Genomic DNA, 22018 nt, shown 5'->3' with positions numbered 1-22018 from the left:
TCATAATCGTTGGAAATAAGTTAACAGGTTCGTTGGCCATTTAAAGTAAAACACTTTTTTTGAACCATCACAATGTACAAACTTTTTTTACTACCGTCTAATATATATTTTCGACGAATCAATGATTTGGCTTGGCTTTAGACAGCAAGAAAAAAAAATGAAACATTCTGTCAACTACTAACCTTAAATTATGTGACATGTTGTTGTCTCGGCCAACTGAACTTCCACCACAATTGCCGTCATCCTGCAACAGAGAAATAATCCACTTCAATTATTCGCTCGTCCAAGTCGTGAACATTTGAATGAAGACTACTAATAATTCTACTGCATTCCCGTATCCGTAATCCGTTTTGCGAACCAAAATTACCGTTCGAATCGATTGGAATGTGACAATTCACCGAATGCTTCAATACGAAACAGTATCTCTCGGAGATCGTTTTGACAACAACAGTTATGAGTTATGTGTCTGCTTCACTGAAGAAAAAAAAGGAAATGTGAGTGACATTACCGTTGACATTTACCGAAGAGTTGGTCGCGCTTTCCAAGTGGAACAACTATTATCACATTTCACCACGTAAACCAAACCAAAAAAAGAAATAAACGTTCAAATTTACCGGCAAGAGTTACGTTTACACTTCGGTTGTCCACGGTACCGATCGCGAATAACCGTGGAAACGCTGTGGTTACGCGAACCGAAAAATGAAAACTGCTCGCAAGCAAATGAATGGACGGACATCTCCGCCGCGCTGATGGTGATGATGCTGCTGTTGGACAGAGAAAAAAAAATAATCCACGAAAAGTGGAAATCCAAACGGGAAAAAATAAACGAAACCTTGAGTCGGAATGAACTTTTTTTTCTTGACCCGCCTACATGAATGCGTGATGATACATCGTACCAGCATCATCGCATAGCCGCACCGCATTCGGAGGATCAGCCTCCGGTGGGGACCTGAGAATCAAGAGTTATTTGTCGCTCCGACTGAGTGGAACAGTTGTATCGTTTTCTTTCTTCTATTTCTTTTTTGTTGCTATCCACACAGGTGTGGATTGACGGGAATTACCATGCGGTACATTTAGAGGAACGATTGAGCGATTTAGTTTTCGATAGGTGGATTAATCGGACCCGCTAACAGAGAGTGCACTGAATTGAGAGTACCTCACTCTACTCACAGACAAGCAACTACTATTAAAAGCAAATACATTAACAATGTCAAATGGAATTGATATAATAAAATAAGAATTTTTGTGATGTAATGATGCTTTGAATTGTTGATTTTGGTTTTGTTTAATTGATAGGAGAGGATGTAAAGCATTGAGAAAAATTACTATCTCACAAAACTCACATTTATGTATCATTTTCTTAACTGAGGTTACCTTGTTGTAGTAATGTTTTTGTTTCTTGAACAATTGACATCAACACTACCCTGTTGAAATTAATATCATCAAATATTCATAGCAGTTTACTCTCGTGTCTTGTCCGATACATTCAGTGCAGTAAACTTAATAAATCAGCTGACTAATGTTTACAATTCGATCTCAGCATTTTTCCAAAAAGAGTACCGCGTTCGCTTCTCTCTTCGAAACAGCTTTTTTTGTGCTCGCATCCGAAAAGTCCCAAAATGACCCAAGCTGCCGTCGTCGATATTTTCACCTCTTTAAAACAATTCACCCACTTACTCACAAATTGCTTTGTATTTTGCATGTATTTCAACGCGGTAGCTTGGATCATTTTGGGACTTTTCGGGTGCGAGCACGAAAAAAGCTGTTTCGAAGAGGGAAGCGAACGCGGTACTCATTTTGGAAAAATGCTGAGATTGAATTGTAAACAATAGTCAGCTGATTACTTCTCGCGTTGCATGAAGGACACTTTACCGATCGCGAGTAATCGTGACCACGCTCTTATGTAACAGACTGTAATAAACATAAATTGACTGTTTTCTTTTTCTAGATTCAAATGAAAGGTCTCATGGTGTTATATAAAACTACCAAATTTCATCCAGATTTGATGATGAGTGTAGAAAATTTCATACAATTATACAGAGCGGTGATACAAAACACGAAAATATATCTCAAAACAATTCCAATCGATAGGGTTTATCAGTTGACGGTCAAGTGAATCGATTTCGGCTATGTCAGCCCCCGGTTTCCGGTTCCGGAAGCACAGATAATATTGTTGACAAACTTTAAAATCGAACTCACCATGCTCAGCGATGGCTTGACCTATTTTCGCAAAATTAAGTCTAATGATTCCCTATCGAATTCCTGAATTTCATCCGGATCCAACTTCCAGTTTCGAAATTACACGGCTATGAGTATCAAAAAATTAAAACCTTATAAAGCGTACATGCGCTGGTACGGAAAATGAAAACACAACACCGCCTGTACAAACGAAGTACAGCGCGTGCTGTGTTCAATTCCATACACGCGTTAAAGAAAACGAATCCCGGCACCGAGGGTTCAGCAGTTCAAATAGTATAAATAAAAGTTATATAGCATGAATTTCACATACAAAAGCAACATGAGATTTTCGCTCGTTCGATTTGTTCAATCGAAATAGCGCAAAAAACAAAATCGTTGTCGAATTAAAACAAAGTCGTTGTCTCTATAATCAATATTCAGATGAGAATTTTTTGCCTTTGTCATATAGAAGAGTGATGCAATCACTTGTTAAAGCAACTAGCAAAAATTTACCCGTGTTGACAGTTCAATACATAGGGCGCTTAGTGCCAGTAGGATCCTAGCACCAGCCGTGCAACGAATTCTGTACGCTAGGAATCGGCTGCAAAGTCTGTTGAAATTAATTTCCTAAAATAGCCTCGAAATTATTCCAATCGGTAGACTATTATCAGTAGACAACTAAAGAAATCGATTTCGGCTATCCTGGTTCCCAATTCCCGATTTCGGAAGCACGCCATTAAAAACGGAAAAACAAAACACGCAAAAAATATGGGTGGGTATAGTCAGAGACCTAACTGAATGTCGTAACTTCGAAGAAACACCTACAAAGATAACACTTTTCCACACTTCGGAAAATATTTCTTTAGTTTGAGCGAATTATATAATTATTAATTATGAAAAAGGTAAACAAACATAATACAAATAAATTTATGTCGAATCTTACCAAAAATTGCATTTTTCATGTCACTGTAAGTAAAATGATAAACGACCGAAATATATTTTATAACTATAGCAATATATTTCATAAATTAAAAATAGGTTGATACATTAAAACAAAATATGTTTGAATCTGATCGGTTTCGGCTGTTCGAATTTGGAAACTCGAAATTAATCGGATTCTACAACTCATAAAGTTTTATTGTTTTGTTATGGACAATAAAATGCTTACTATTCGTATTATCTACGGGAACTGCCACATATCTGAGTCAACCACAACAAGTATCTCACTCAGCATTCACATTTCTCGCTTATGAATGAATGAGAATGAGCAATACACAGCTCATGTCAAAGATTTTGAATGATCTCTAACGAGACTGAACAATTTCGCTATCAGACGATGTTGAACAGTCGTTCGCCCCGCACGCGTATAGCTCTTGGCTCTTGGAATTTTTTTTCTGGCTATCTAGAGTTTCATTGATTCAAGCCTTCAATCTTTTTCAAGGCTACCTGGATCACTAACAGTCTTTTTAAAGACTAACATTTAGTCAGCATTTCTCAAGGCTATTCAAAGAGAGATATTTTAATATAATCAGTCTTTTTCAAGACTAAGACATTAATCAGCCTTTTTTAAGGCTAGCTATTCAAAGAATTATTCTTCAAACTAATCAGTCTTTATTAAGACTACCACAAAATCAGTCTTTATCAAGACTTATCCAAACTGGGAGTCTAATCGAAGACTAATTCAGCCTAGGTAATTTATATTTTTCAAAAATTCCTGCGTTCAACCGAAAAGGGAACAAGCCTAAAGCTAAAAATAATTCAACACGGAAGAAATCTCAATCCGTTATTCTAAATTTTTCTAATATCATAGATGATCTTATAGAATCGGAATGTAAATATAAAACACAACGGACGGACTATCCTATGCTGTCTAACAAAATTTACGATATTCTTCCTGAATCGGATTGTAGCGACATAGAAGAAATTTTTTCGAAAATTCCCAAAATGGACGCTCGTCGTTCTGGGAGGAAACAACAATCCATGCCACCAGTGACGGTGGTGATTTCCGACTTCAAAGCATTCCGTACTGAGCTTTCTACTTTCCTCCCGGAAGTAAAAGCCTCATTTCAAATCGGACGAAGAGAAGAATGTCGAGCTGATTGATTGGAAGATTACGAACGTCTTATCCGATATTTGTCCAAGATACTTCATAAATTTTATTCATATGATATAAAATCAGACAGACCCTTCAAGGCTGTCTTGAAAGGCTTATCAAATGATCAAAGTACGGATGAAATTAAAAATGAACTAAAAGAATTGCTTGGTTTTGCCCCTTCCCAAGTAATACTTATAAAAAACCCTTCTTAATCCACCTAGTGGTGTGATAATGCCTTTCTCTTCTTTCATAACAGTCTCATGAAAATATGTTTCATACTTTTATTAAATAATTTTGGATACTAATTTTGACACCAATTGATTCAGATTGATTCGAGTAGTTCACAAAAGCATGCTTCAGTGTTTATGTCACACAGTCAGCATCATTTTTCCAAACCAGTGCTTGACATTTGTGTTGCCTATTTGTAATCAGTGATGCTAATCTAAAAAACCCTTCTTAATCCACTTAGTGGAAATTTCAGTACATGAAATTTTCGAAATCGAAAAAAAAATTTTTGATGCCAAAAGGCTTAGAATTGCATGAAACGTCGAGATTTAGTGTCATCTCGAAAAAAAATTTTTTGAAAAAGTTGACTTTTTGGCACTTAGAAAAAATATGAAGTCCCAGAAAGTTGATTTTTTCAAAAAAAAAATTTTTTTTGAGATGACACTAAATTTCGATGTTTCAAGCAGTTTTAAGAGTTTCGGCATCAAAAATATTTTCGATTTTGGAAATTTCATGTAGTCCCCCCTATGGTGCTTTTTCAAGATCGAAAATTGTCAAACCTTTACCATCGGGCAGCACCCCTTAAGCATGTCCGATTTAGGTCAAATTTTGCATGAAGGCTTTTTTCGAGGTGCTTAAACTTTTGAGCACTAGAACTTAATGAAAATAGAGGTGATCCCAAAATTTTGGCACTCTTATATATATAAGAGCGATAAAAATCAACGTGTTTTGTCGGTTACGTCACTTATACCATCATATATCTGGAACCAAAAGTCACAACCATTTGATTTTCGAACTTGATCAACGGCCTGATAGTAGCTTTCAAACGAGCCCAAGTTTGTTAAAATCGGATCAGCCATCTCTGAGAAAATTGAGCGCGTTCAAATACAAACCTTTTTGTCGGTTACGTCACTTATACAATCATATCTCCGGAACCAAAAGTCTCAGCCTTTTGATCTTTGAACTTGATCAATGGTCCGACAGTAGCTTTCAAACGAGCCCAAGTTTGTTAAAATCGGTTCAGCCATCTCTGAGAAAATTGAGCGCGTTCAAATATCTTCGAAAAGTGCACACACACACACAGATATTTTTCGATCTCGACGAACTGAGTCGAATGGTATATAACACTATGGGTCTCCGAGGCTCCGTTCTAAAGTAGGTTTTTCCAGCAATTCTAATACCTTTCTATAGAGAAAGGCAAAAAGAGCGAATGGTACTTCTAAACCACGCTTTGGAATTTCCCTAATACACTTCAATCGAAGTGATGTAAACAATTTGAAAACTTTAGAAAATGTACGTTTCATTTCCCACATTAAAATTTAGTGGGAACATTATAAACGGTATAATAATATTGCAAACTTAACGCAATGTTGTCGTTGCCAAGGCTTCGGCCATGGAACCAAAAATTGTCATATGGATATACGGTGTTTGAATTGTGGTAAATCGCATTCGAAAAAACGATTGTCCAATGAATTAAACCACTGATGAATTTTCATGTTCAAATTGGGATGGAAATCATAAATCCAATTATTTGAAATGTCCTGTCAGGGAAAAAATTTTAAACGCTCGTTCGCTTAGACAACAAGTCAAATCAACGACCTTAATTCTTCTAAGGCACTTATTTGTTAGAATTTAAAACAAAAAACAGGTACTCCTTCCAATTCGTCTTCTAACGAAAACACTTTATTGACAGGTAGATCGACCTCGTCATCATCTTCTTCTAATTACAGTTACGCTTTGGTAACAGGTAGACAAATACCTCTTCATTCTTCTAATGTAAATAATCAAAACACAGGACCGCCTTCCAGTTCATCTTCTAATGAACACAAGTTATTAATAGGTAGATCGGCCAAATCATCTTCTTCTAATGGTAGTTACACTAGTGTAACAGGGAGACATCTACCTACCAATATTTCTTCAATGCCATTCGCTTCTTTAAATGAAGTTGATTTAGGCGATATAACTGAAAATAAAATGATCTACCTACAAGATCAACTTTTGCAAATGATCATCCGAATGAATTCGACTTCATCACTTTTTAAAGCATTTCAAATCGGATGGCAATTTGAAAATAATATTATAATGAATTTAAAATTTAACAGTGATGTTAAATAATCATTTGAATATTTTAAATTGGAATGCTCGATCTTTGAAATCGAGTGAAGATGAATTTTATAATTTTCTCGAAGTTCACAAAATCCATATTGCCATTGTGACAGAAACTTTTCTTAAACCAAATGTCAAATTAAAAGTAATCCACATTATGTGGTTCATCGATTTGACAGGTTTACTGGAATGGGTGGTAGAGTTGCCATTTTTGTCCAACGGCAAATTAAACATTGAATTTTACCTTCTTTCAATACTAAAGTTATTGAAAGCTTGGGAATCGAAAATGAAACCATTCATGAAATTTATTTCATCGCTGGAGCATATTTGCTATTCCAATGCACCGGCGAACAATAAAATTTCTTAAAAGGCGATTTGTAAAAACTCACAAGATATCGACCGAAATTTTTCGTAATAGGGGACTTAAATGCTAAGCATGTCCAGTGGAATTGTAGGCAAAATAACCGTAATGGTAAAATACTTCATAATCAACTCTCAGCTGGTTACTTCACAGTTCTTCATCCCAGTAATCCGACTGGTTTCTCTTCCGTGAAAAACCCGTCTACAATTGATCTGGTTCTAACGGATCAAAGTCATATTTGTAGTGAACCGATTACACATGCTGACTTTGACTCAGATCATCTTCCTGTAACATTCAGACTTTCCAACGAAGCTATAATTAATCCTATTAGTTCTATATTCAACTATCATAGAGCTAATTGGTTGGATTACAGATCTCACATTGAAAATCATGTGGATCATGAAACTATTTTAGAAAATTCTACGGATATCGACACAGCAATTGATAATCTGAATCATTACATTTTCGAAGCTAGAAATCTTGCAGTTCCCAAAGCTCAAACTAAATTAAATTCTCCTATCATCGATGACAATCTTCAACTGCTCATTCGGTTGAAGAATGTTCGTCGACGACAAAATCAACGTTCTCGTGATCCTGCTATGAGAAACATAGTTAAGGATTTACAGAAAGAAATTAAACATAGATTTACTCAATGTTTGAAAATTTCGCTAATAAAGTTGAACAAATTAAACCATATTCTAAACCTTTCTGGAAACTTTCTAAGGTTCTTAAGAAACCTCAGAAACCAATTCCTGCTCTCAAGGAAGGAAATCAAATACTTCTTACAAATGGCGAAAAAGCTCAAAAACTTGCTCAGCAGCTCGAGAGTGTCCACAATATTAATTTGAGTCCTATTGAAAATGAAGTCTCACTGAAATATGATCATATTTCAACACAAGTGTTATCACAAGATGACATTATTGAGACGAATTTTGATGAAATTAAATCAATTATTAGGAAACTTAAAAAACATGAAGGCTCCTGGTAATGATGGAATTTTTAATATTCTTATTAAAAATCTTCCCGATGTTGCCTTGAGACTCCTGGTTAAAATTTTCAACAAGTGTTTTTCATTAGCTTACTTCCCAGAAAAGATGGAAAAACGCTAAAGTAATTCCTATCCTCAAACCTGATAAAAACCCAGCAGAAACATCAAGTTATCGACCAATTAGCTTACTTTCTTCTATCAGTAAACTTTTTGAAAAAATTATCTTGTTGAGAATGATGTTTCATATAAATGAGAATTCAATTTTTTTACCAAAGCAGTTTGGATTTCGTCATGAACATTCAGCTACTTATCAACTTGTCAGAGTAACGAACATGATAAAAGCAAATAAATCTTCTGGGTTATCCACTGAAGTTGCTCTTCTAGACATAGAAAAAGCATTCGACAGTGTTTGGCACAAAGGTTTAATAGCAAAAATTTCTGATTTCCAGTATCCTATTTATTTGATCAAAATGATTCAAAATTATTTAACTAATCGTACCCTTCAGGTTAGCTATCAGAATTGTAAATCTGAATTGCTACCCGTACGAGCAGGTGTTCCGCAGGGTTCGAGCGTAGCTCCAATCTTGTATAATATTTTGACTTCTGATCTTCCAAATCTACCCGTTGGTTGTCAGAAATCGCTATTCTGTGACGACACAAGTTCAAATATTTTCAATGATTATCTGTCAAAATGGAAAATTAAACCAAATGCAACAAAAACGCGATTAATTATCTTTCCTCATAAGCCAAGAGCTTCTTTTCTTAAACCAAACAATAATCACATTCTCAAGAAGCAAAAGATCTCCTCATGGTAATAACCTCATTATATATATATATATATATATATATATATATATATATATATATATATATATATATATATATATATATATATATATATATATATATATATATATATATATATATATATATATATATATATATATATATATATATATATAATAGGGCTGAAAAGTCACCACTTGTGGCTGAACACCCAATTTCAATTTTAACTCATATTCCAATAAATAGTTATTTAAAGAAAAAAAATGTTTTTGCCTTTCTCATATAGAAAGGTTATGCAATCACTTGAAAAACCGACTAGTGAAGATGGGCCCCGTCATATATCATTCGACTCAGTTCATCGAGCTGAGCAGGAGATTCGTCATCTAACACTCGATGTGGATAGACGAATAACCTACTACGACTAATTTCGATTTTGTTTTATTTTTTATCCGCAGTTGTCTACCTACCCAAGCTATGGGTAAAAACCGCCATAGATCCGAGAAGGATCCAAAGGATGCTAAGCGTCTGAAGCCAAGTGATGTACAGGTAAACGACCGTTTGCTGAGTAAAAATCAATATGCTGATCTGCCAGTTGATGTCGAAGAGGAACTGCAGAAGAAGGAAAAAATGCCGCCTTTCTACCTGAAGGGCTTCCCACCAACTCTACGTTCGGATTTCAACACACTGATCAGCAAAGGACTACAGGCAACAATCCGTTTATGTACTGAAGGCTACAAAATAACTGTTCCGGCTTTGAACCACTACAAAGGAGTGGAATGCTATCTGAAGCAGACAAAAGCGGAATACTTCACACACGATATTGCCGCCAACAAACCTATGAAGGTTGTACTTCGAGGACTACCCGACATGATGGAAGCCGAACTAAAGCAGGCACTGTCGGATGCTGGACTAAAGCCTTTGATGGTATTTAAAATGAAGCGCCATAATACGGACAAAAAGTTTAGAGATCAACTGTACCTGATTCATCTGGAGGAGGGCTCCATCACCATGAGTCAACTGAAAACGATTAAATCGTTATTTCACATAATCATCGAATGGCAAAAGTATAAACCGGTACATCGGGATGTCACACAGTGCACGAACTGTTTGAACTACGGCCATGGAGCGAGGAATTGCCACATGAAAAGTCGGTGCGGGAAATGTGCCGAACCACACAATACCAACGATTGCCTACTAGATGACATCGCTGTAAAATGTGTGAACTGTGATGGCGACCATCCATCTACTAGCAAATCGTGTCCCAAACGTGCTGAGTTCACAAAAATTCGACAACAGGCATCCCGTAAACAATCAACGCGCAAGAATGTTCCACAGAAGGATGAAGTTAATTTCCCACGGCTCCCACCGAAGAGGGATATTCCGAATTTGCCGCCACTTCCTCGCAGCAATCCAAAGACTTCAGCCGCTGGATCTCAAAAAGTATCTTCCTCAAAAATCCCTCCTGGATGGGGCAATAATCAACCACAAGCAAAGGATGACTCTGGTGATTTATTTTCTGCTGAACAACTGATCGTCATTTTTGAAACAATGACAACAAAACTACGAAACTGCAGAACGCGGTTAGATCAAATCAACGCCTTAGGCAAATTCATCATCGAATATGCAATATAATGAGTTGGTTATAGTAAATTGGAATGCTTGCTCACTCAGGAGCAAAACTGCTGAATTGTCCGACTTTCTTCAAGAGAAGAATGCCGATATTGCTATTTTAACTGAAACTCATCTTAAACCTGAAATTTCTATTTTTATTTCCAATTACAGGATTCACAGGCTCGACAGGGCAACTACCAGAGGAGGGGGAGTTGCCATTGCCGTTAAACGATCCATTCAGCACAGGCTTCTGTCAGCCTTTAAATAGCAACTCATAGAAGCCATCGGAATTGAGATTACAACGACGATGGGACCCATCATCATCATTGCAGCGTACTGCCCCAAACAAACCAATCTTCGAGATGGTACGTGTGCATCATTGAACCGAGATTTGGCTATGCTCACTCGACGACAGAACAAATTCATCATTGCTGGGGACCTGAACGCACGGCATGAGCTGTGGGGAAACAGAAGACAGAATCGAAACGGATTCGTACTTGCCGAAGATTACGAAGCTGGACAATACAACATCTTCGCTCCGGATCAACCAACGCGACTTTCCAGATCGGGAGTTCATTCCATTTTGGATATATTCATCAGCAACATCGCCATAGACAGCTCTCCGGTTGTCTTCTACGAGCTCTCTTCTGACCACTTTCCAGTAATATTGACGTTGGGATCTTCACCAGAAACAGTGCCTATTCAACCACGGAGGAACTATTATCGCACCGATTGGGTCCAATTTCAACAAATCGCCGACCAACATATTAATATCGATCTGCCACTTGATTCCCCGATGGAAATCGATGCGGCCCTATCTTCCTTCCAGCATTCAATCACAGTCGCTCGTTATAGGACGGTTCCAGTACAACATATGCCGAGTTCCTCTCTTCAAATCGACAGTGTCACCAAGAAACTCATCCGACTTCGAAATATCTACCGGAGGCAGTATCAACGAACTGGCATTCTAGATAGGAAGACTACTTATAACAACTTAACTAGGATAATCCAGGAAAGGATATCCGAGCTTCGCAACAGGAACTTCCAGCAAAAGCTTCGAGAAATTCTCCCACATTCAAAGCCCTTCTGGTCCTTAACTAAGGTGCTTAAGAAAAAACCGAAGCCTATTCCTCCTCTGATGTCACCCCAGGACGCAGCTGAAGGAATACCTTTAATCACACCAGTAGAGAAGGCAAATGCGCTAGGCCAGCAGTTTGTGTGTTCTCACAATTTAGGACTTAACATTGTTAGTCCATATGAAAGAGCCGTTGCTGATAGCGTAGCTGAGGTTGTCCAATCAGACAGCTTGGTTCCTGAGGAAAGTAGAGTCACTGCGAATGAGCTGATGGCTTTTGTGGAAAAATCCAAAAATATGAAGGCCCCCGGTTTCGACAACACATTCAACATTGAGCTGAAACATTTGAGTATTCGTTAATTTGTCTTCTTAGCTAAAATTTTTAACAGGTGCTGGGAGCTTGGTTACTTCCCTTCAATGTGGAAGTTAGCTAAAGTTATCCCAGTTTTGAAACCGGGGAAAGATCCTTCCTTTTCCAAGAGCTATCGGCCCATCAGCTTACTCTCTGCCCTATCCAAGCTGTTTGAAAAGTCAATACAAAGGCGAATTCTTGCTTTCGCAGATGAACAGGATATATTTCTGGAAGAACAGTTTGGGTTCCGGAAAGGAAGATCCACCATCCACCAACTCACAAGGGTTAACAACGTCATCCAGCAAAACAAATCAGTGTCCAAAACGACTGCCATAGCAATATTGGATATTGAAAAGGCATTCGATAATGTGTGGCACGATGGCCTGGTGTTTAAACTGCATCGGTATAATTTTCCCATGCATCTTATTAAAATTATCAAAAATTATCTTGCAGATAGAGCATTCCAGGTTTCTCTGAATAATGCACTTTCAGAAAGATTTACTATTGCTGCTGGTGTACCTCAGGGAAGTATCCTAGGTCCCATTCTATACAAGATTTTCACATCAGATATCCCACCTCTTCCAGGTGGTGGTGTTCTGTCACAATTTGCTGATGATACTGCCATTCTTTACAAAGGTCGTGTCATTAATGCTCTGAAGAATAAACTTAAGACAGGTATGGACGCTTTAACGGAATATTTTACAAGCTGGAAAATTGTGATCAATGCAGCAAAAACTCAGGTCATCTTGTTTCCACATTCAAGATCTCCAAAACTTGTTCCATCAGACGAATGCCGAATACGATTCGGTGATGAGGTCATCCAATGGTCCGAAGAAGTTATCTATCTAGGACTCACCTTTGACAGACATCTGATATTCAGGTCACATGTTGACAAAATCGTTCAAAAATGCAGCATACTCATTAGGTCTCTGTATCCGCTGATTTGTAGAACATCTAAACTATGCCTGAAGAATCAGATGGCTGTCTATAAACAAATCATCTACCCCGCAATTGAATACGCAGTCCCTGTTTAGCGGGGCTGTGCACGAACACACAAACTTAGGCTCCAGCGCATTCAAAGTAAGATCTTAAAGATGATTCTAAATCTACCCCCTTGGACAAGGACTAGTGAAGTACATGAGATTGCCTCACTGGATATACTAGAACAAAAATTCGAACAATACTGCACGAAATTTGAAGAGAGGTGCTCAATCTCTGAAATACAAATAATTCAAAATTTGTACGTATTAGGTTAGGGATAGTTATAAGTAGGTAGACATTTTATAAATAATCAAAATAAATATTATGATTAAACATTAGTATGTAAAACAAGAGTAACTAAAACACCTAATATTAATAACGAATCGTATGAACAACAAAGATGAAAGGCCAAAGGGTCAAAACACTTGTACTGTAAAATGTTGATGTAATACACAAAAATAAGATTAATAAACAGATATTTATGCACAAAAAAAAATCGAGCTGAGCAATGTCTCTGTGTGTGTGTGTGTATGTGTCAAATAATCTCACTAGGTTTTCTCGGAGATGGCTGAACCGATTTTGACAAACTTAGATTCAAATGGAAGGTCTCGTGGTCCCATACGGAATTCCTGAATTTCATCCGGATCCGACTTCCGGTTCCGGAGTTATAGGGTAAAGTGTGTTCAATATTGCACACCGTAGCTTAAACCGGCGATACAAAATATGTAAAAAAATTTCTAAACTGGTTTCAAAACTACACAAATCGATAGTCATTATCAGTAGGCAACTAAACAAACCGATTCCGGCTATCCTGGTTCCCGGTATCCGGTTCCGGAAGTACTGGAAATAGTGGTCATATATACCAAAATGGATCTCACTCACTTTTCTCAGCGATGGTTTGACCGATTTCCACAAACTTAGATTCTAATGAAAGGTCTTCCGGTCCCATACGGAATTCCTGAATTTCATCTGGATCCGACTCCCAGTTCCGGAATTATAGGGTAAAGTGGAACAAAAACCGTAAGAAATGTTATAAACTGGACTTTAAACCGTTATTCCCAATCTTAGGGTCAATTGAAAGGTCTTATGGTCCTACCAAAAATTACTGCATATTTTCGGATGCAACAAACATTTAAATCGTAATTAGGAGTGCGTACTAGTAGATTTTGTATGTCATGTTAGTTGGTGGCCGTACGAACCAACATCGATTATACCGGTTCTCGGGTTCCGTTGCCGGAAGTGCATATAATATTGAACCCACTTCGTTTTCTTAAGGATGACCTACGCAATCAAAGCACTGTTTTATTCTGTATGATATACTAGTTAATGCACAAACAATCTCTTGGTTTCTTTCAAAACTCGTAAAGAAAAATTTTAAATAGAATACCACAATATTATATGTACATGAGAAAGGCATTATTACACCACTAGGTGGATTAAAACAGGTTTTAAACTTACGAATAGTTGTAACGATCTTGGTAAGATTTGCTTCTCCCAAGTAGCAAATGTAACTTATTGAACTTTCAAGATGTTTTACAATTGATTTGGAAATGTTATTTATGTTAGATATGTTCAGAAAGGTTTTTAAATATTTTAAAATTGGTTGTGCAACTTACCACTGTTAAGTTTCACAATACTACCGAAAAAATCACTGTAGAACAACTTTAAGTACATCTAAAACAATTGTGCAGTAAATCACCAACTTGTTTATGTTTCACTAAAGCTCTGCAAAAAATTCACATCGTCAGGTGAAACGGGAGTAACTATAACAATTGTGCAACTTATCAAAAACTTTCCAAACGGCTGTCATACTTGTAGCGGACACAATATACGTTGAAATTGCTTTAAATCTCTTGTGGAAGAAAAATTAGTGAAATGATTGATGCTCTTCGCAAGGCAAAAATGATTAGCTGAATTGATAACCATGCTGTAAAAAAATGTTTCTGCTGAGTCCGCATAGTTTTGGCTGCCTCATGAATTTTTAGCTCAGTGTGTGCAGTTTTCTTTAGCTTTAGAAAAAAACAATGATATAAAATTCAAAACTTGCAAAAAAGTTGTGCAAGATTTATCTGTTTGAATAGAACGCAAAACTTGCAGACATGACATTATTATCATAAAAGTTGTTTTGCAACGGAGTGCAATGTCTTTTCTGACGTGCCGAACGAAAACGTGTTTTCGACTATTTCCGGCCGATGCCGATGAAACAAAAAGTTTTCTGTAAATAGCAGAAACTTTACGTCTGCTTAGCGGTTCAAATTGAACTGCCGAGTTTAGCACTAAGCAGTTCAATTTGAACTGCTCTGCACTGATGAGTCAAAGACGAAACGTAAAAATAATAAAATCGGTTATGTGCCCTAGCACAAAATTTGGCTAACCCTTAAATGAATGTATGTTAATTTTTATGGCCTTCAGATTTAGTTGTTGTTTTAGTCATCGTCGTTTATCTGTAATAGTTTATGTATAATTGTCTCAGTCTATTATCTATCTGTAACAGTTATAATGTGTATTGTGGTAGATAACATTAAATGCCTTTTTGCCATCCCATCACAATGTGTATCAGGATTTTCCAATAATGAACACAATTTAAATAAGATTTTTTTAAGGGAAAAATGGCACATCAACTTGTTATTTCAGGAGAAGAAGAAAACTCACAGAATAAACATTCAGTCAAGGATTCAGTCGTGCTTCGACCAATCATCCCGGATTGACAAACACCGTGTCGTTACAAAGATGTGTAATTTTCACTCCTTTCGCAATTTATCTCCAATTCACATTCCCACTTTATCGGAAAGGGAAAAAGAATCCGGCACCCTCCGGAATCACCTTGTTTTCATTGCACTCCACTAAACTCGCACAAATGTTTGTCACGTTTCCTTCGCTCTGTTTCGAGTGGCTGGTACGAGTCCGTGGTGGACCGTTGGAACGAGGGAAGCCAGTTTGTTCTGATCCCCACAATCCAACTTTTCGACTTTAGAATTTAATTTCCTTGAGCAGCAAATCTCATTTCCTTTTAAAGTAACGAACCGGTGGCGGGCGGGAGAACGAAGGAAGGATCCCTCCAACATATGTGTGGAAATGAGATTTGATGTTCAAGCGATGCATAAAAATTCGCTTACATATTTTGTGGGCTAGGCAATTGGAGTCGTGTTGCCTACGAACTAGGAATGAGTAATATTCAGCTACGAGGCCGGCAGGTTTTAGGGCTGAATTCCCACGTTCGCCCAACATTTCGAAAGCAGACAAGTTCAAAGTATTTACTGCCAAAAGGTAACAAAGGTAACATTGCTTCTGGGAAGCAGGGTTAAACAATCATCTAGCCAACGAAAGGTCTCGTCATCTGTTGGCTACAAAAACCGTGATTGAGTGGTGCTTGTGGCGAGTTAAAGATTGTGAATGTGCGATATTTTGATGCTGTTACTGATGGAAACAAGGAGCAGAAGCCGACCGGCCGTCCGCCCGAACGGTTTCCCATGCGGACACCGCAGATCGTTTTGCAGCTGGTGGGGAAAACATTCACGAGTCGATCGTCGGATTATCAGTCGGAGCGACGGGGCAGGATGGGAAGAAGAATGATGATGTTCAAAAATAGATCACGAAACGAAATGTGTTTATTTGGTCGGCCAAAGTGCGGACCAAGTTGTATTCAAGAAGTATCAATTTGTGAGGTTTGAGTTTACCCAAGGCGTTAAAAATGTGCGTATCTGAATGAAATCTTTGCCAGTCAATAAAATTAAACAACCGAGATAGAAACATCAATTCCCTCTTCGGGGGAGGAGTACACTGCAAAAAGTGCAAGTGTAACCAAACTGCATTCGTTTCGCAGTTTGTTGTTTGGAATTCCCTTCCTCCCAAAAGTAGTTAAAGCGATTGTCGGTATGCGCTGGACCAAATGACCAAATGTTTTCCAACCGGGCGAGGGCGGAAAAGGCGGAAAAGGGTAAATCACAATCCAATCAGATAGAACGATTGAAATTTACGAGTGTTTCTCATTAAATCAATTTTCATCTGGGCAACGATTGTGTGTTTGTTTGTTTATTTGAACCTGTTCGACAGCGTCGGGTCGGAAATGAACGGGAAGATTAAAGGCGATGAATTCTTGGCAAACAGAAGTTATGAAATCATGAAATTTTACGTCCGGCAATTAACGGCTTGATGGTTATGATTTGTTATGCAACTAATTAAATTTATGATTGATTAACATTCCCTTAAACTGGATAATAATTGTTTTCCAAACATGGATGTTTTGTACGCTCAAGTCAGGAAAGCTCAATTGCAAATTTGACATTTCCACTCGGAATCCTAAAGAAGTTTTCAAATTTTTATCGAAAAACGTGACCATCTTTTGTATGCCGCTCACATGCACCGTTCACGGTCACCGCATTCGTATCTATTTTGCTGCTAGACTAGTAAAATTAAAAATGTGAATTCTTATTTCTTCAAAGTAAACTTTTTAGGGGTTTTATTGAATATTCAGCAATAACCACCTATTTACTGACAGCTTTCACCAATGCAATCTGTTGCAAACAATAGATTTATCTTTAAATTGCCTTTAGTTGTCATAAAAAATCTTTTACAAAGACCTTTTTTTAACATGGATTCCAGTGAAAATTCTTGGAGAAGAACGGAAAACTACAAGGGACAGCCTTGTGTGATTGCTGGAACAGTTGACGTAAGACCAAACAAATATTGTTGAAATCACTGCTAACATTCGTAAACAAGAGTTTTTTTTGTGTTTCACATACCATCTGTTTATTAAATACCCAGCTTTTGTTCACTACTCCTTCTTAAGAGAAATGCCTTTTCAAAAAATATATGTTGGTACATTCTTACTTACTAGAAGATTGGGTTAAGTATTGGCATATATGGCATATGTTAGCGAGGGCTAACGACCATAGAGACTTTTCCGAAACGATAATCCCGAAGAAATAAAACACCTGTGATTATATTCAACGAAAGATTATAATTTTCCTGTGGAGGAATCATGATTTATACTGTGAGTTCATGTGTATATATAAATATGTAATTTTTCTTACGTTTAGTATCTGAAACTGATCAATTAGTAGTTTGAGGATTGTTACATGTCACGCCTGCTCCGTTAAGGTTAGGCTCATGCAACTGGTCTTACGAATCTAAAGAATTAATTCTACATTTATTTTCAATCATTCAAATTCAAATTTCAATCAAACATCTATAATCTATTGATCGTACCTGATTAAACGGAAATTCAACTAGCTTAATATAAATTGTTATTCACTGCCAATTACTCGAAAATGTGGCTGGACTATTCTTCTCAAAAACAGTGATTGTAGTTCAGCTTTCATCTAGTCTCTCTTACTTCCTTTCGTGTTTACATCCCAGTGTAGCCAGTGTAGTTTATTTTCAGGTGTGACCAGGTTTCGGGGGGACCGCAATCGAACATTGCAAAGTTGGTTTACTCACATGAAGGTGCGCTTAAGTATTCACGCCACAGCATATTTTAACAAAAATAAAACAAATATTGTAACCTTTTCCGTTAATAATTTTTTGAGAATTTTGGATGCCCTGAAAAGGACAGCTTAATTTGTTTGTGCTTATCACGTTCATCCGGCACTCTATGATCAAAGTCATTTTGCATTTTACTCGAATGCGAAAAAACAACGGGTAATATCACTAATATATTTTTGCCACAATCAATAAACAACGGACTTTCGATGAAAACGTTTTTCGTTCGAAGCGAACGGCGCACAAAACAAAGCCACAAATGGTCCAATTGCTGATGCGTAAACAGTAAACTTCTTACGGCGTTATCGAACAGAACACAGTGCAAGTCGGCTCGGTATTGATTCTTGTTATGTGCGTGCGATTTTCTAAAATGCGAACCTACTCATAGTAGAGCATAAATCTTATGAATACGAAACTGTCGTCTCTGTTAAAGGAAACCATGATAATGGCTTAAAAAGTTTAGCTTAAGTTTAAAATTGGAGTTGTAGATGTTTATTCTGCTTCAAATTCCGAATGTTGAGGAAACAAAACCGTCGAAAATTCATTGCCTTAGAGCATAAAGGTTGAACAACGAGATCTGTGCAATATCCTCCGAGTGTTGCATAAATTAGGTAAACTTTGCGTCCATTCAGTCATTTAAATTTAACTGCTAGGCGGAGATGACAGCACAATTTGAACTGCTCTGAGCACCGATGAGTCGAATGCGAAACGAGAAAAAATCGAAACGAAATATTTATTTATTGTACAAACCTAAAATGCCCTAAATGTTCAAAAGTATACAGTTTCATTTAATTGTAAATTGATGACTTTGAAGTTGTTTTATAGCAGTTTTGTTTGGAGCTATAGGATTTATCACAACTTTTATTGAGAATGACCTCCATTATGATAATTTACCGTTTCTCTTTGTGTAATATATTTGAGTTTTTTTACTAAAAGAGAGAAAATGAATGAAATTCAAGCTTTATTTACCATAGGCTTTGTTGCAATATGTTCAATGTAATAAAATGGATTAATACCAAAATGGTTCTCAAATTATATCAGATTTTTTGTAGATTTTTACAGAAACTGCATATTTTCGAAGGCGGTCAAAATTCTGTTTTTATCTTCACTTTTACGATGAAAGTTTATGCGAATGATTGTGATGAATATGAAAAGTTGTTATTATGGTCGTCAAATGTTTCCTATCTCATGCCTCCCCGTGTGTCTATAATGACATTTGGCCAATCGAACGGCGTCGACTGGGTGCTATTGCATTATCCGTTAGTATCAGTATGAGAGGGTGCGAAATGGTTTATAAATGAAAGCCTATCCTACATTGCAATTTTTGTCATAGTATTTTAAAAGGAGCTCTGAGAGATTTGCTGCATTTTCCAGTTTGTAGTTATAGAAGTACTCAAGAGTTGTAAGTGTCATTGTTAATTCACCTCGGGATATGTAAGCAAAAAGTTGAATAAATTTTTATAATCAATAGTATATTGTTAGTTTCGTTGCAGTGATATTTCGCACTGCGTAAAAGATGACATTTTATTCGCAATCAATCTCAAAATAATGAAATAAATTATTTTTGTGACAGATAACACATGGACTGAAAAGTCCGAACACGTATAGGTATTGAGCGAGAAGACTAGTGTTTGATGAACAGATGAAGATGTTTGGATGTATGATACCGGTCGTGAGACGGCCAAGATGTAGACTATGTTCGATGTACGTTCTATCATGCCTAATCGTGTTTTACAGCTGTATCTACTACAAGGCTCAGGGTGGCGAAATGGTAGCGCATATGCACGGAATGCATAAGAACGCAGGTTCGAGTCCTGTCTCTGAGCGTATCTATTTTCAAAAAATCATATTTTCTGTAAGTTTTTCATTCGTTTGGTTTCTCCAATATATTGCAAAAACTAAACTTAGTTAAGATGACTTTACGTCAAACCAACTAAAAAATAATAAATCGGTAGAGAGAACACGTTTTTGTTTTGGTTCAAAATTTACTTTATTCATCAACGCAAGATTCATCAATAGCCACGCAATCATTTCGGCGCCGTTCTAACATTTCATTAGGTTTCAGTTTCAGAGATAACCTCTTCCTTTGTGCGAAATTTATTATCGGTGAGCATTTTTTTTTTCCAGGTCTGCTAACAGCCAGTAGTCGCTGGGAGCCAAATCTGGCGAATACGGTGGATGTGGGAGCAATTCGAAGTTCAGTAATTTGGACATTTGCTGTAAAAATTGATTTTTTTCACTTTTGCAAATTCGATGTTTAATAAATTGGTGAGTCAATAGCAAATAAAATTGAGTAATTTCAGGAATTTCCACCAAGCGTAGAGAACCTGTATATGGAAAATATGTTGACTAATGTCAGTTTAATGTTCTATTGCATGTTCGATGCTATATTCATTAGTGCATAAATTGAAAGTAAAGTTTGTTTACTTTGGATATTCTCAGCGAGTGCTGGATGGCGTAATATAGAAAATTGTAATTTTTATACTATTTCCAATTCCATGTCAGTGGTGCTAAAGTGGGAACCGAACATCGATGCTTTGTACATATTTGTTCAGAAATATTTTCCTAGCAAGCATATGCAAAAGCTATTCATTCGGTTTACGGTAAAGTTCGCTTGCTGTTCGACGAAGCAAATTGTTCCAAACCATTCAGTTGGCAGACCATCGGAGAAGGTCAATTGAGTTCTATTCAATGCGTAGTTTTATTATTTAAGTTTGATGACATGCCTGCCTAAAGAATCAAAATTAAAATTCTACAGGGCGTTAAAAACTACAGTCAAAATCACAGGCACTTCGACGATTTGCATGTTTAAATCCGATGGTTCACCACCACTACTAGTGATATATTAATCAATACAGCATCCAATTTGCCAAAGCAATTCACAGTTTCTTATATAAAGCTGCCTTACCACCGAAAAAAATGCTTAAAATTCTAAGATCCCCATTGCTATCAATTATACATTGAATTAGCAAAAGGTAAAATATTCCCATATTTTATATTAGGCCACTCTACGCCCACTGAAAATATCCAAAACTATTCTATTCGAATTTAATTCATTCACCAATCAAAAACGCATCGGATCTGTAAATTCAAATACTAACATTTTTTAAATAGGACTAAACTACGCTCGCTGGATATGTCTAACATGTCTCATTGGAACTGCTATTGATTCACCAATTTGAACATTGAATCGACATTAGTCATAAGTTTTAAAATTTTCCAAATTGCACCACACTACGGTCGTCGAAAATGTCCAAAATTATCAAATTTTAATGCCTCTTGATTCACTATTAAATGGAACATGAAATCAGCAAAAGTTCAATTTTTTACATAGTTTCATATTGCGCTCGATAAAAATGTAAAAAATTATCCAATTCGAACCGCTATTGTTTCCAGAATCAACAGATCATCGAATTAGTCTAAGATTAAATTTTTGCCAATTTTTCAAATAGAACCACCCTACGGTCGCTGAAAATGTCCAAAATTGTTGAATTTTAATTACTTTTGATTCAATATTTAATAAAACATCAAATTAGTACAAGTCAGAATATTATTTTATATTGCGCCACCCCACGCTCGCTGAAAATTTGAAATATTATCCAATTCGAACTGCTATTGATTCACTAAACAATAGAGCCTCGAAATTATATTAGTCAAACAAAATTCTATTTTTCATATACGCTCGTTGGAAATGCCGAAAATTATTCAATTTTAATTGCTATCGACTCACCAATTCATTCAATATCGTATTTACAAATGTCCAAACATTTTCAATTTTT

At 36.7% G+C, this 22018-nt stretch overlaps 1 protein-coding gene across 2 annotated transcripts in view; it reads right to left on the bottom strand.

Annotated features, from left to right (window-relative positions):
- Positions 1–22018, bottom strand: part of LOC131425422 (zeta-sarcoglycan) — a 309985-nt gene that overhangs the window by 108749 nt on the left and 179218 nt on the right. The window contains exons 1-2 of one of the 2 annotated variants that reach the window (XM_058587327.1): positions 509–682; positions 183–244 (exon numbers count right to left, since the gene is read on the bottom strand). In XM_058587327.1, coding sequence (XP_058443310.1) covers positions 183–244; positions 509–517 — 71 coding nt within the window. In that variant the 5' untranslated portion in view covers positions 518–682. Of the gene's footprint in view, positions 1–182; positions 245–508; positions 683–22018 lie in introns of those variants that run through there. The other variant, XM_058587326.1, reaches the window with a different exon arrangement.

The sequence above is a fragment of the Malaya genurostris genome, chromosome 1 (genome assembly GCF_030247185.1).
Source record: "Malaya genurostris strain Urasoe2022 chromosome 1, Malgen_1.1, whole genome shotgun sequence".
In the NCBI taxonomy this organism is placed as follows: Eukaryota; Metazoa; Arthropoda; class Insecta; order Diptera; family Culicidae; genus Malaya; species Malaya genurostris.
The sequence above is the reverse complement of the archived record's forward strand: the minus strand, read 5'-3'. Positions and strand labels throughout refer to the sequence as shown.